At 40.7% G+C, this 15,011-nt stretch overlaps 1 protein-coding gene across 4 annotated transcripts in view; it reads right to left on the bottom strand.

Moving 5' to 3' along the window:
• Nucleotides 1-1,523: 1,523 nt before the first annotated feature.
• MIDEAS (mitotic deacetylase associated SANT domain protein) overlaps nt 1,524-15,011 on the bottom strand; it is a 53,340-nt gene continuing 39,852 nt past the window's right edge. For all 4 annotated transcript variants that reach the window (XM_058844585.1, XM_058844601.1, XM_058844612.1 and 1 more), the window contains 8 exons: nt 13,654-13,796; nt 12,699-12,802; nt 11,277-11,352; nt 10,016-10,104; nt 8,654-8,803; nt 8,276-8,455; nt 7,680-7,879; nt 1,524-6,588 (listed from right to left, as the gene is read on the bottom strand). In XM_058844585.1, coding sequence (XP_058700568.1) covers nt 6,378-6,588; nt 7,680-7,879; nt 8,276-8,455; nt 8,654-8,803; nt 10,016-10,104; nt 11,277-11,352; nt 12,699-12,802; nt 13,654-13,796 — 1,153 coding nt within the window. In that variant the 3' untranslated portion in view covers nt 1,524-6,377. The remainder of the gene's footprint in view (nt 6,589-7,679; nt 7,880-8,275; nt 8,456-8,653; nt 8,804-10,015; nt 10,105-11,276; nt 11,353-12,698; nt 12,803-13,653; nt 13,797-15,011) is intronic.

Here is a 15,011-nt window from a genome sequence, read left to right as displayed (position 1 = left end):
TTTCAAAACTCTGATATAAAGAAAACTTTTCCTACCCCACAGCAGTTGGTCTCAATAATGACAAGAGCAGCATCCTGCAGTGATGGTTGTAATGCTATTTAGAAAACACATAGGGAGTTACTGCAGAACTCCTCACAGTACCAATAACTCAAAGCTTACTAATCACTAAAATGCTTTATAAGGTTTCTTTCAGTAGGTAAAATAACTTCCAGAAGCTTGGACTTAGATCCAGCAGTTAAAAAAAGATAGAACCCAAATTGCTCCAAATGTGTGGGTTTTTTCATTGTCCAAGGTTTGTTTGCACAGCCTCAGATTTAGTGCAAAGTACTAAACTTCAGCACTTTCGCCAGCTGGCTTTGACAGGGAGGCAGATGGATGACTTAAAGCCTTAAAGTCCTGGTCTGTTATTCCAAGTGAAGACAGGTGTTCCCTGTCTCTTCACACACCAAGCAAAATACTTTTTTCTCCAGACACTATTGCTGATCAACTGCCACAGGTACAAGACTAAACTAAAGCAAGGACTTCTACACTGAGCTGAAAAAAATAAGCGTTTTTATGTTTTGGGCTCTCTCTGGCAGGAGTCTTTCTCCTGCCAGCTTTGTCAAAAATATTGAAACAAAAAGGTCAGCATAAATTAACAAGTGTGCTGCCTTAGATCCTAAGTGCAGTCTCACAGGAGACCAGCCAGGCACTGATACACATTTCTGCTATCTGCTTTATGTAGCATTTGTAGCTTTTAAAGACATCATGCCCATAGGTGTGAGAACACCTGTGTAGCCTAGTTAACTAAAAGGTAAAGTACCAAAACAGAAGATGTTTGGAGGATAGATACAAGCTTATTTTAAATCCACAGCAAGAGATCTAACTGCTGCCAGAAGAAACAAAATATGTGCCATGTTACAAAAGCTGTTAAACCCCACTTTAGATGCAGGGAACAGATAAGTGCCTTTAGGACAGTATTTACTAAAAGTTTTTTTCAAACTTTGTCATTGACAAGTGTGACACAATATGATCTACAACTGAAGCCTTCCCAGAATTCACATCTGATGTGGGCCCGTCAGGTACTGAGTTACTCCATGATGGCTTTGCCTTGCCCATGGTCTTTGCAGTTTCAGGTAAGTTTCAGAATCCCACCAACTTTATTTACAGCACAGCAGACCTAGAACTATTCCCCAGAAATTCCTAGCACTGTCAAAGTTGTTTCTGTTTTTCTGGGAGGGTGCTCAGCTTGGAGTGGGACACACATCTCATCAACACTTCTGTAAAGCAGTGGAACTTCAGATTTCTCTGGTCTCCTACACCTGCATGTGCCAGTTACTTTCTTGGATGTAAGATAAAACACATGGCAGGCATCTCAGGGCAGAGGTGAGAAACAGCCTCGAGGGCTGCTATGGAAAACACAGGTGAATGAATATGAAGAGAGAGCAGACCAGCCAGGACTTGGGACAGCCTCCTGTGCGTCACAGCCTGCACAAGCCCCTGGCCACTCCCTCATACCATCAAAAAACTCAGCTAAGAAACTATTTTTTAAACCTCATTTAATAAAAGGTTTTTTTAGATATATAGAGGATATTACGTAAATAAGTTACATAGTACATTACAATCACATCTGCAAGATTTCCTTTAGTGTATTAATATTTTATAAAAAAGCACACAAAAAATAAATTCAGTCCAGTCTATCACAACTGTACAGCAACAGGTAAATATATTTATATATGTACATTTTAAACATGTAACAGTCTTTTAAAAGGTGCCCTAGGCAGCAGACACACAAAAGGAAGTGTCTGCTCACTTGTTAAAATAAAAGTAATATACTTTATTATAAAGCATTTATACAGTAATTACAAAGGCTGACTGCTCCTGTACAGTACACCAAAGCTTCGACTACAAATTTAAAAACAGAACATAAAAAGAATGAACACAAAAGAAGTTTATATCAAATCTGAACTACAAGGGGAAAATACATGTGGAGAAGTTGCAGGAAACTTTTTTAAAATACACAATTACGTTTCTATAAAAATATATGTTGTCTTCTAATCTGGAGAAGTTAAGGGTTTTTTCAGGCTCAGCTGTCAGTGGAATCTTAGTCTTGGAAAGAAAGATCCTTAGACAGCTTGGGATTCAAAGTTTGTGTCTTCCTAACATATGACATGGGAGAGGAGGAGGAAAACTAAAGTAGCTGAACCCAAGTGACAAATTTACATAGAAACTCACCCCCCCAGAAATCAAACATGATTTGTAGACTTGGTTCTCTGTCTCTTTAAAGCTTAATAAACTTCCAGACATAGATCCAAAGATAAAACAGGGTGAAAGTTTGTGGGGAAAAATGTGTATTAGAATATGGTTTCTGGACTAAAATATGAATATTTGAATATGAACTAGAATATGGCACGGGACTAAATGTGCCATTGTATGAAAGCAGACAGGACTCCTATGGCTGTAGTCCTTCCTACTCCCGTTACTTTAAAATACTGTATGTACCTGTAGGAACCTTCTGGTCTGCTGCCTGAAAGAGAATTAAGAAGTGTATAACTGCTGAGAGCAAGAAAGCTAACATTTGTGATTTAAGAAACACTTTTTGAAACGTGTTGGTTTTAATCTAAGCTTGTTGCAATGATAAAAATGACCAAAAGCCTCAGTTTGATAAATCAGAGTATTTTTAGTTAATTTCGACTTTGTCTAGAGTGGGTTTAACAGATGAGTTACGTTTGAGCTTTTGAGTTTCTATCTTTGTTCTGCCTGTGAGCAGCTACATCCCTACCTGTTTCTAGCCAGCAAAATGCCATGGTCCTGCACAGCTGAGTGAAATTCTGTAGGCCTTCAACTTACAGAGACAAGTTCTCTCTGATACCATCAACTGTATCAGTAAAAGAACAAACATCAAATAAATTAAAATGCAGAGAGGTTCTTGCAGCTAGACTGCAAAACACCTGCAACTATATCAGATATGCATCACAAGTGCATGCATCTATCTAGTAATTACATACACACACAGTCTTACAAAACTCAGATGCTATCCCATGCACATCACAAACCTGAAAGACTGAATCTATCTGTAAAGGTCAGGCAGAAGCACAGGCAGAAGGACGTGATCAGAGCAAACTTGACCTGTCACTGCATCTCTGTGGTGCCCAGTGCTGGCATCAAGACTCAAGTAGGTAATGATTTGAAAGACAGCCATCTGACTAGGTGGTATATGACCACCTAGAAGTCTGATCTTGCACTGTAAAATGCAAATCTATTAGTACACATTTACAGAATTGCATTCCATAAATATTTGTTCCCATGTAAAAGAACTAAAGCGAAGAGACATCTTGTTCAAATTAATGTCTTTCTACTGCCTGTTTTCTAAATTAGCAGCAAACCCTTACAGTAAATGGGGATCAATCAATCAATAGGCCTTTAAATGATGGAAAATAATGAGCATGGAGTTTTAAAACAGACATATCAACAGAACATTTGCAAGAATTTTGTTTGGAGTGGGTGTTTTTAAATCTTAACTGGAATAACACAAATTAACACTGTGCTGCAGTAAAGAGCCCCTGAAGTTATTTTTCCCCCACAAAGAGTAGGGACATAACTCATTCCAGATTAGACAAATTCCATTTAAATGCTTTGTCCACAGAAATTGGGGGTTGGTTGTTTAGGTTTTGTTCTTTTTAAAAAAATCAATTACCTGCCAACTTTTGCTAGTAGGCAAGCTCTAATTCAAATGCAGGATCAATTCCAAACTCCAACTGTAAGCCAACAGAAGGCTTGGTTTGCTTGTTTGTCTTTTAAGATGACACTTGGAGGAGCTGTTTTCCTTACTACCATGCCAGAAAAGAAGTCTTCTGGTGGCTACTAGCAATTTGGAAGTATGCTCAGAAACATTCCAACTTGATGTCACTTACTTGGCACATCTAACCTGATTGTGGTCAGCCCTGCTAACCCACAGCTGTTAGAGAGGTTATCCTCAGAAAAAGCCCTTTTCTGATTTTTTTCCAGTGACAGACTGTGTCCAGTTTTTCTGTTCTGTTCTACTTATACTGCAGCAGGGTGGGAGAGAAACAACCAGTACTGGAATCAGCACATAATACACACAACATTTTTATGCAAGTAAAGAAAATTTCTGATTTGTTCTAAAGCACCTCAATGGCTTGTCCTTGACAAGAGATAAATTGTATCAATTTCCTAAAATAGGGAGAATCAGTGAAAGATCTGGCCTTTGGAAGACTGTAATAATTCTTGCAGTAGCTTCACCTACTGTTCCTCCTGACACAGGGTGCTAAAGCTTCTGTTCTCTCCAAGGGCCCTAAGATAATTGCAGACAAGCATTTTCTCCAATTTATAAAAGAAAAAAAGATAAAAATCAACACTGAAATCCTTAAGAGGAAGACTGATTTGCTTAAGCTTCTTTTTAAAGAAGGAGCTTTTAGTTCTTTGCAATTTTTGAATGATTTTAACAGTTCATGATGTGCTATGTGCTTCTTGGTAACAAAAACTAGTCAACAAGATCCATCCAATGTAGGAGCTTGGAACAGTCAACAAAATGCTGAAAGGAACCCCAGTTTTGATAGGAATAAAAAATACAATCCTGACAAAACGTGAAAGTGAAAGTGTCAACTTTGCGAAGAGTGCAGTCCTTAATGATGTTCCTCCTGATTCTGTAAGAGTAGTAACTGTTTCTGCTATTCAGAAAAGTGATTCTGTGCAAAGGCATGGGTATGTCAAAGCAAATACACGATGCACAGCCTCCCAAACAAAAGAGTGAAGCCATCATTGTTGCATAAAACTACAGGGCAAGAAGACTGACACATGACATGCTGGAGTTGTAGCCTCTTTCTATAGTTAACCAGGAATTTATCTAGCAGCTGGAAGGGTCAAGATTTAAAAAGAAAAAAAAAATTTCTGCCAGTCAGGCACACTCTGTAGCTCACATACAACACCATGTCTTGGATCCCTGCTGGGGAAGGCAGGAGTGATCAGCTCCTTCAGTACGGTCTGGTCTGACACAGTGCCAGCACCTGAGAAGCTGGGGCTCAGTTGCTCCTAAGGACTGGATGGAGGGAGGGAGCTGGGCTACAGGATGGAACCAGCTGGCCAAGCACAAGTGATTCTCTGCATCCTTACAAAATAATGACAAATGTGGGCTATAAAGACGTACAGAACAATCCTGTGCAAATCTAACATCTGTCACCTTGGCCACTTCTTTTTAACTCTCTTTCACCAGCAGATTTTGGTGCCCAGACTTTTTGGGCTACTAGATTGTGTCAGTTCTGAAGGAGGAGTTCACCTTTCAGCAAAGAGCACAGCTCATAGCAGGACAACCCAGCAGGCAGCAGTGCTCAGCCACTGGTGTGCAAATAGGTGACAAGCTTCTCCTGTACATACAGTCTGACAGCAACTGTCTGGGAAACCAGGGCCCTGTCATAAAAGCTTGATGATGGCAATTTCAAGGAGTAAAAGAAGGCTGCTACAGGACAGAAGAGTATATTGAGAGGTAAAAACATTCACAGAGGGATCACTGCTGGAGATGAGAGTCCACTCCTCCCATTTCTGAGGTGCACACAATCTGGCACACAAGAAGATCTGGGTTCATTTTCACCAAACAAACTTTGCTCCCATTCATGTAAATTCAAACCCAGCAGTTTTCATTTCAAATTGCACTTTGTGAAGCCCAGACTCCTTTAAGTTAATCAAAGGCTGACTATTTTGTTTTCCAAGATGAGACAACCTGCATGGCCTGTGGTTACTCTAATCCCGCAGGATATTTTTATATCCATTGCTACATTCTTAATGCCATAAGATAACTGACCTCAGGCTTCCATTTGAAAAATAAAACCTCCTCTCAAAAGCAAGAAGAGTGTCTTGCTCATCCCACTTTTCATTTTTGCGAAACAGAGGCAGGAAAGCATAAAAGGAAGAAGAACTTGCTGAGAAAGGAAACAGCTAGAAATCACCAGTGTCACAGTAACTGGATACACTTAGCTCAGAGCAGAGCTTCATTTTCTTGCTCCAGTCTGGAAATCTTTATATCCAAGAGTCCCACTACTACGATTCCTGACAAGAACAAAAAGAAAGGTCTGACTGACCTGAGAGAACTTACTTCCACTGCAGGTGACATTGTTCTATTATGTACCTCTGATATCATTATAAATATAATAGAAATCTTATTAGTCTTAAAAAAAAATCCAAGTTGAAACAAATCTTGTTATCCACCATTCTGTCTTGGTCAGTACTGGCAAGGTGAAGTGGAACATGTGGCGTAAGGAAATGGCAGCACTGAAACCAAAACCTGATGGTTCAGGTAAGAAAAGTGCAAGCAAAATAAAAGTGAGACCACCAAGAGGGAGGTTGGGTCCAGCCTTGCTACTCCCTCCTCTTCTGGCCTGCTGCTATATTTCTCCATCTTCATCTGAGCTGGCGCTGCTGCTCCCGGCGCTGCTGCTCCCACTGTCACTGCTCTCTTCCTGCTGGGCCTGGCGGCGGGCTGCTGCCGCCGCCGCCAACGCCTCCTTCTCTTGCTGCTTCAGCGCCGCTGCCTTCTTCTCCTGCTCCGCGTGGCTCTTCATGTGAGCACTGCGGCTTTTCACCTTGTAGAACACCCTGAGGGAGGCACACATGTACATTAGCACTGGTCTCTCCTATGGCTTCCTTCAACACTGCTCCAGAAGAGCTTCTGCTGCTCTAGCCTCAAGTTCATGAGCTTCAGCTCCGGAACTCCCGCTGGCACTGCGACAGAGCACCTACAGCAAGCACCATGTGCCGGCACAAGGCGCAATGCTGGCAGGAGATTCTGAGCACCCTCAAACCACTCACTTTATTCCTCACTGTAGCCATTTCTCACTCAGCTCTGAATTCAGAGGGGCAGTGCTGGTATCAGAATCATGCACGTGCTGCTTAACACAACACAGCCCTGGTTTTCAGGCGTACCCCTGTGCTGCGGTAATACAATAAGCATGGAGGCAAATGATGGCCCAATGCCACTCCTGAGCCTTGTCCACAGAGCTAGAAACACTTGAGCTTTTTCCTTCTGATTCTACATTTCTGTGATCTGTTCCGCCACCATTAACTATTTGGATTCTGCATCAAGACCCACAAGTGAAGTTCAGACACCATTAAGAATCCTTGTCTGCTTGTCCTGCTGTTTTAAGAGTAAACAACTTATATAGGCAACTGAATTTTCTTGATGGTTATGGTTCTGTTGGCAACAAACCTACTAAAGCTGTGTGAGGAAATACAAATATATTTGACATCCACCAAAGACAGCTGCAAATTTAACCAGATGAACTTTGTACCTACTGGCCTAATAGCTGCTGCTATAATGATGGTGCTGTCTTGCATTTCTACACCTCTGTTCTTAAGTCTATACCATGTTCTTTATATGTGATCTAGCAAATACATAGAAATTTCTTGTTATAAAAATGTAAGCATTACAGAGGACCATTACAGCAGCTGCTTTAAAGTGCAGCTTAACCCCAAACACTGTACACAGTTGAAATGCAAGTGGTATCTCATCACATTTGAAGAAAAACAAGCCTTAATTCGCAAGTATTAGTAGGGCAGTAATTCATTAAAATTATTGCCAATGTCTATGGCCTATATAGAAAGACAGAAAGCTCATTTGAGAAAAAGCTTCCACAGGAGATGCCCTACTGTGATTCTGTGACTATTGCTGGAAGCAGAGTTGGTCTTACCTGCCACATTTTTTACATGGAAATGTGTTTTCTGTATTTTGTGTTTTACTGGTAGCATCTGATTTTATCTTCTGTTTCCTCTTCTTCCTCTGCACTGGAGCAGTAATAGGCTTTCGAGGCTTCACTGTTGTCTCCCTTGGCTTCCTCCCAATCCTTCCTGTGACAGTTGTCTCGTGACTCCTCATATTGGTGTCGCTGGCCTTTGCAAAGAGGAGAAGAGTTAAGGCAAAGTGACACTTAAACCCACCATCAGAAGGAAGACAGTGGCTGAGCTCCTGTACTTCACTCATTCCAGACAAAGGTTTTATTTAATGAGAAAATCTTCAGGCTATTTTAAAGACATTTCTCATTATGGCCCTCTGTGTGCACCAGCCACAAAGAATACATTGCATTTTTCCACCTAACACATCCAGTTCTCCCATCACAGTGCACAGTCTGGTTGACAGCAACACTCTGAGCTACCTCAACCCAACCTCATGCTCCAGAAAAAGTCAGAGATGGAAACTTTTTGCATCTGGAACTTCCAACCTGTTTTCTAAACTATTTGCAGAGTGAAGGTGGCATAGAAAGCACAACATGCACAATGCAGCACTTACTATTGCACCATCCTGTAGTGTCTGTTCATCTTTCAGAGCATCGGCACTCCTCTTTCTGTTATCCAACCCTTCCTCTGCCTCCTCTTCTTCCTCCTCTTCTTCCTCCTCCTCCACATGCCCTTGTTCCTCACTGAAGATGTCTCTTCTGAGAGGAAGAACACGTGCAAACCTATGGGAACTCTTCACCAGAAGATAAAGGAACTGTTAATTTTGATGTCTGTAAGTAAATGACATTACACAGGACACAAATCTGTGAGTCTGGACTCCTGAGGAGAAGCCAGATTGTTTGTGCTTTTGATTTGACCAGTAAATGAGACAACACACAAGACTTCAAACCACAGCCCAAAAGAGGTGAGACAAATTTAGGAAATTACTTACTTTGATGTCAACTTCAGCTTCATCTTTCATAGATCTCTCATTAGCACCATCAATGTCCCCAAAGATTAAGGTCCCATTCCGACCAATTTTCACCTGTTTTTTGTACGTGTAGTAGAATTCCACACACTGAGACACTGTTTTGGTTTTTATCTGTTGTTTAAAAAACATGAAAGTTCAATGGATTACATTATTTTAAAAAGACTTATAAATAATTACTAGGGGTGTGATAATTACACTTTGTATTTTCTTTCCTTAGGTAGTCTCCATTCCACCACAGATGCTGTTCAAGTCTCCTTTTCTGTGTCGTATTTGCCTGTCTGCCTCATCCCACAGCCTATCCCCTACTCCCATTGTTATTCACTAAGAACTAGAAGACAAACTTTCTAAAGATGGTTAATGTAAAGGTGACAGAACCTGGAACATTTTAAGCTTAATGCATCTCTTACCCTCTGAAATGTTCCAGTTGAGCTATCAGGCTTGACAGCAGCCTCTCAGTTTTATGGGGGAGCTTTATTTTGCAGCAGCACTTCAGAGAAGACCAGACCAGAATACCAATCCAAAAATGGAAGTGGAGCTTTGTAGCCCTTTTCCGTTCTGGCCATGTGCATTTTGTAGGCATATGGTGGTAGACAAATTATGAGCCTGGACTTGTGACCATCTACATATTCTGCATCAGTGATTTTTCTGAAACATTTGGAATATATTCTTAGCTTCTGAGCTTTTGCAATTTAAATGCCTTTGGGGAATTTATTCAGTAAATATGTTTGCAGCTCCTGGTTCTATACTCTCCTTCAGTGATTTCCCCCTTGCTGACATGTCATACCTCATCAAAATATGGGAGTGATCATTTTTACTATCATTGTCACAACACTGGAAAGAGAGATCTAAAGGATGCATCATTCTCATATATGTCATATATATATGATATATATATATATATATATATATATGAATGATATATATATATATCATTCTTTGGTCCTCTCCATCAGTGGTGAAGATGTATTTCTTTTTAGTTTTAGTTTAGTTTAGTTTTATCAGCAAACCATTTAACCCAAACACTGCCAGCGCTCTATAAATGTGCTCTGCAGAGGAGATCTCTGCAGCATGGACTGACAGAAGTAATGCAGTTTAAGTACCAGGGTTAAGTAAACAACAACAGCAAAGCAATTATTATTGCTCTAGCTTTCTGGTGAGATTTTATGCTGTGCTGGATGATGACATTTCTCTGAAATCTTTTGAGTGCAGGACCTAATGCTTAAAACTGAGGTTTCAGAAAAATCAAGATTGAACTTCCTGTACTAAATGCTCAACAAACAGTAAAAATGTATCATGAAAAACAAACAAACAAAAGTAACTTACGAGCTTTTGGACCAAGAAAAAGTCTTTTTTGTAGATTGCAATCCCTTTGTTGAACAGCTTTTTTTCAGAAACCTTCCACTTGTCTGATCCTGTAGGTAAAAGTAAGTTGTAATGGAAGCCCATACAATTTCAAATGTTTATTCTTCTACATACTTTTTCTTCATGTTTGCCTTAAATAAGACCAATACACACATGTGAGGGTGCAGTCCCTCCTTGAACCTACTACAGCAAAACTGCAGACTGCTGTTAACTCCTCCCTTACTGCTCCACCTCAGCTCTCCTCTCAACACCTCCTTTGTGTTAGATCTAGTGCTCATCACCGCAGATTAACTCAGTTCAGCTTGCAAAAACCACTCAATTAGATGAACTAAGATGTTGCCCAAGCAAGGTGAAGTGACACACTTTGTGGTGGCCCAGTCATAAGATTTTACAGCAGGGAAATGGTGGGGCAGGAGAACAGGATCTTCTCTTTCAGCAGCAAATCTGTACTTGAAGATTTACTACATCTCCAGTATTCCTCAAATATTCCTTGCCTCTAATAATAAACACATTTTTGAATCCCCTCCTTCCTTATAGATATTATTCAAGAAATATTTGCCAGCAGCTACTGTAGGGATATGTAATAATGAAGAAATGTATTTTCTAAGCTTTGTGGCACCAGCTATTAGACGTCTCTCTACCACTTTACATCAGGTCTTTCAGGTGACTTGGGTCACTCCAGATCACTGAAGTCAGTGTCACACAGCTGACTATTTTCTAATTAGGTGCAAGACTACAAAGGCAGCTTATGGCATTTAAATTTTGCAGAAACACTAACAAGTATCCATGGTTGGCTGAGGCTTCTTCAGCAAGCTTGAAAACTATTTCCCATAAAACCCTTGCTTAACTCCACCCTGGAAACTCATGCCAGAGAGGCTATGATTCTAAGGTTACTACAGCCTCTCTTGTACATACTGGCTATCTTTCTACATTCGCTGTGGCTCAGTGCAAGGGATTACCTTCCCTTTTCCCCATAAAGAAAATCAGAACTCATACCTATCCCAATACACATGCACATGTTCAGAAGGATGCAGTGTTTCTTACATTTAAAGTCTCATAATTAGCACAAGAAAAATTTCTGGCAAGCCATCACTTGACTTACAAGAGAAGACTGCTCTTTTAATCTTCTTGTAATGTAACAGAGTAACCCAAAAAATCAGAAGAGGATTGAAAATTTCCTGTATGATAAGCAGGCAGCACAGAGTTGCAGTGGTTAACAAACCTGTGTAGTGATAATCTGCCAAAGGGTGGGAAGGCGGTCGCACTGGCTTCTTCAACAGCAGTTTGGTCAGAGCTCCCTTGGATAAACACAAGTAAAATAATTAATTTAATGTTTGGGGTATTAAAAACAAAGATCAGGCAATTGATAATCCCTCCTTTCTGTGGCAAGCTAACAGAAAAGAACCAGAACACAGTTTATCACTTGGGACTTTAGAAATCACATTCTTGACTACCCACCTAATCTTGGCTACCACAAGCAAGTGGTACATTCCTGGCACCTCTTCGCATCTGTGAATTGACGCACCCACCAGGGTACTGGGAGAGAGCTAATTCCATAGATAGAGACCTTGCATCAGTTTCCTCTCATTAACCAAAGGCCTATTACACATACATCCAAAAATGCTGCCCTAAATGATACCTGTCTTACACATCCAAGTAATTGTAATCTGATCTCACCTGACTAAGCAATATTTCAAAATAAAACAGCAGCCATGTGACTGAAAGATTACACACACAAAACCCCCACCTCTCAAGCTGCTCTTTAGTTTTAACTTAAGCCAGAAAAGGTTTCAAATTTTGTAGGAAGGAGACAATGGAATTGTGCTTCCACTGGCAGTTTAAACCACCTGAAGAATGAGCTCCTGCTGCCAGAGGCAGTCCTCCTCCTCCCTAACGCCAACAACAGCATTCACAAGATGGGCTGGCAGAAACCTAACACATTCACACAAAAACTACTTTCTGTTTGATCTCTTCTCCAATGCAAGTCCATGCAGTCTCACAAGTGTCAGTGCCAGTGGATGGGAAAAAAGCAGCCAGGCAAAAATGTGGGATACTCCTGACCACAGGGCTGATTTATGCCAGGTTAAATCAGTCATAGAACTGTAAGAGGATGACAAAGCTTTGTTGTTTGCTCTGCTCTGCTCTTTGATATTACCTCCCAAGGGTGTCAAAGGGCAATAATGAAAGTGTATCATGTCTTACAATACTGATATAAAATTAGCAGCACAGCTGTTCTACAGACACAGACAGAGAAGTCAAATGGATCTACCAAAACAGAGGCACAAGACACTGCCCTCTGACTCAGCTTTCAGTCCCAGCCTCTTATTTTTCCTTTCTACATAGTTACCTTTCCAGGAAGACAACATCTAAGACTCATTTAGCAGTCCTGGCTTACTTGCCCTGATAGACTGTCAGTGTGTTTGTTAAAAAGCCAAACATGTCCAGGTTGGAAATATAAAAGATAGTAAGTGCACATTGCACTGTACATCAGTCAGAACCCACTTTAGGGACATACAAGGGACATCAAACAGTGGGAACCAGATACACTGAAAGGAATTTGCAAGGCTCTCCTCTGAGGAATGAGAGGTTACCTGACCTTCCTTAACATCTTTGACCACACTGAGGTGAACAGCTGGGCACTCACCAGAATGCTTCCCTTTTCTTCATGTAAGAAATGCAACGCCAGCTCCTGGTTGGTTCCAGCCCCAGGAAAAATGCTTGAACAGGCAGCAGCTAGCAGGTTTTCCACTATTTCCACAGGGATACCAAGAAAATTCAGAAAAGAAGATTAAAATGAAGTTTCCTACAGGAAATTAAGCATGCTTAATTGTCTCTTTTGAAGGAGGAATAGACATAACAGAAAGTAAAACTCAGAAAAGCTGAATGTCCTTGCAAATCTATCTGGGTCAGATTTGGACCCAGAACTCTTTAGACTACAAGGTCATGCAGCACTATTTACACATGGAGTTTCTTGCAAATCTCCTCCCTCCTCTAATGTCTTCCCACCTCCCTTCACCTCAGACATTTCTTGAATCCACCCTTATATTGTGAATTTCCATTTCACACAACCCTTTTTTCTCTGTCATACCAAATATTTTTTCCAAGCTTGCCCACTTCCTCTTCCCTTCAGGATTTATAAAGGCCACAACCCACATGCAACAAAAGCAGATAGCTCCCCAAGTCTGCTACTAGCCACCACAACTCCTGCTTCCTCATCCTGACTTCTGTCTACAAAAAATTGTTTTTAAAAATACTATTATATCTAGAACATCCCTGAAACATACAGGAGTTGAGTGTGTGTGGTTTTCAAATGTTAACAAAACCAAGGAAGCTTCACTGACCAAAAGGCTGCTCTTGGCCTGACAGAAGCAATGGTCCCAGTTTTTTCACGATTAGAAGAACCAATCCTACCAGCCTCCCCTTGCCCCACACATGGAATCTGATAAACAAGATTTGCTTCTAAAACTTCAAGACCACTCAAACATGTCACTTGAATGGCAGCCCTAAAAGATTTTTAATTATGCCTACAGTAGATATGTGGTTACCCCTGCAACCACTGTGACAACTCTGTTCTCTTTAAGAGCCTTCCATCTTCTTACCATTCTCTTGGGTGACTTTGTTGGTTTCCAAGTCACCCCATGGCTGCCACACCAGCTCTGCTTTATGTTCATCAGCTTCTGCCAGAGATCTGTCTTGGAGTGATGGGATTTCTGCTTGAAAGCGAGTTCCTACATTTATTCGCCTATAGAGAATGAAAGATGTTACAGTCAGGCCATCTTTACAATATCTCTGAAGTCTCCATCTCTGCTAGAAACACTAATGAAGAACCAAACTAAGAAACAAATGCATATACAAGGGTAGGCTCTTGCACGTAACACCAACAGTGTTGTAAGTTACATAAATAACTCAGAAGTTGAGAGGTTTTACATCTATTACCAGTTTCCATTTTTTCATGAGCATAGGTTGAACCTGTATTTAAATTAGCATCCCCTAATAGCTGCTCAAAGAACAGTTATTAGCTTCCAATAATCATCACTTTTTGAGAAGCTTTCATACAAGGTCCTCTTATGGCAGGCTTGTTCCTCAGGCATAAAATAGGTGAGCCTGTTTTAGTATTAACATTTTGTCAGCCAACAGCTGAACCAGAGTCTCTGAAAGTTGTTTTCAACCTAAACATTGCCATCTGGTCCAACTTCCCATTCAAAGCAGGATCAAAATTGATCCTTTATGATCTTAGCACAAGCTGGTGTCTTCTAGGTATTCTTTCTAACAACTGAAACCTAAAATATAAAACAATGAAACCTGTATTGCTCATTTTGTACCAAACCCAAGTCCTATCCTTTTAGCAGCAATCTCATACACCTGAATTAGCAGACAGATTTTTCACTACATGCAACCCACAGAGCACTAAATTTAAGTCAAGTGACCATCCACAGAGATTCTGCTCTGAACTAGGAAACGTGATTTTGTGCACAGAGGTGGGTAAGAACCCCTGCTGAAAGACTGTTCTAGTATGTACTTAATGAAAAAGTGCTCCTCATTCAGATGTCAGTCAGCACCACACTGGTAGATCTTGACATAGTATAGAGAAAAAAGCTCTTTTTTGGAGAGAAGATCAGGCAGTGCCCAGATCCCACGAGGATAATAAAATTCTGGAGCTGCTTCACTAGAAAAAAGTAAAACTCCCTGCTCAGGGCAAGGTTTGCTATAATTCTCAAATCTTGGTGCCCCACACCTAGCACAATTACCAGAGAAGGAGCATGATCTAGTGCAATAAGGAATAGTAACAAAAACTTCTGAGAAATGCCAACCATGTGTAAACCAAACGATGCAGAAGTTAACTGTCCTATACACTTGTTCCAACTTCATCACCCATTCAGCAGCAGCTCCACACAAGAGAGGTGGGATTCCTTCTTGGATTCCTTCCTTCAGAATCTGCTACATGCACAGACTGATG

Source organism: Poecile atricapillus, chromosome 1, assembly GCF_030490865.1.
Source record: "Poecile atricapillus isolate bPoeAtr1 chromosome 1, bPoeAtr1.hap1, whole genome shotgun sequence".
Classification (NCBI taxonomy): Eukaryota; Metazoa; Chordata; class Aves; order Passeriformes; family Paridae; genus Poecile; species Poecile atricapillus.
This window is presented reverse-complemented; position numbering and strand designations above follow the sequence as displayed.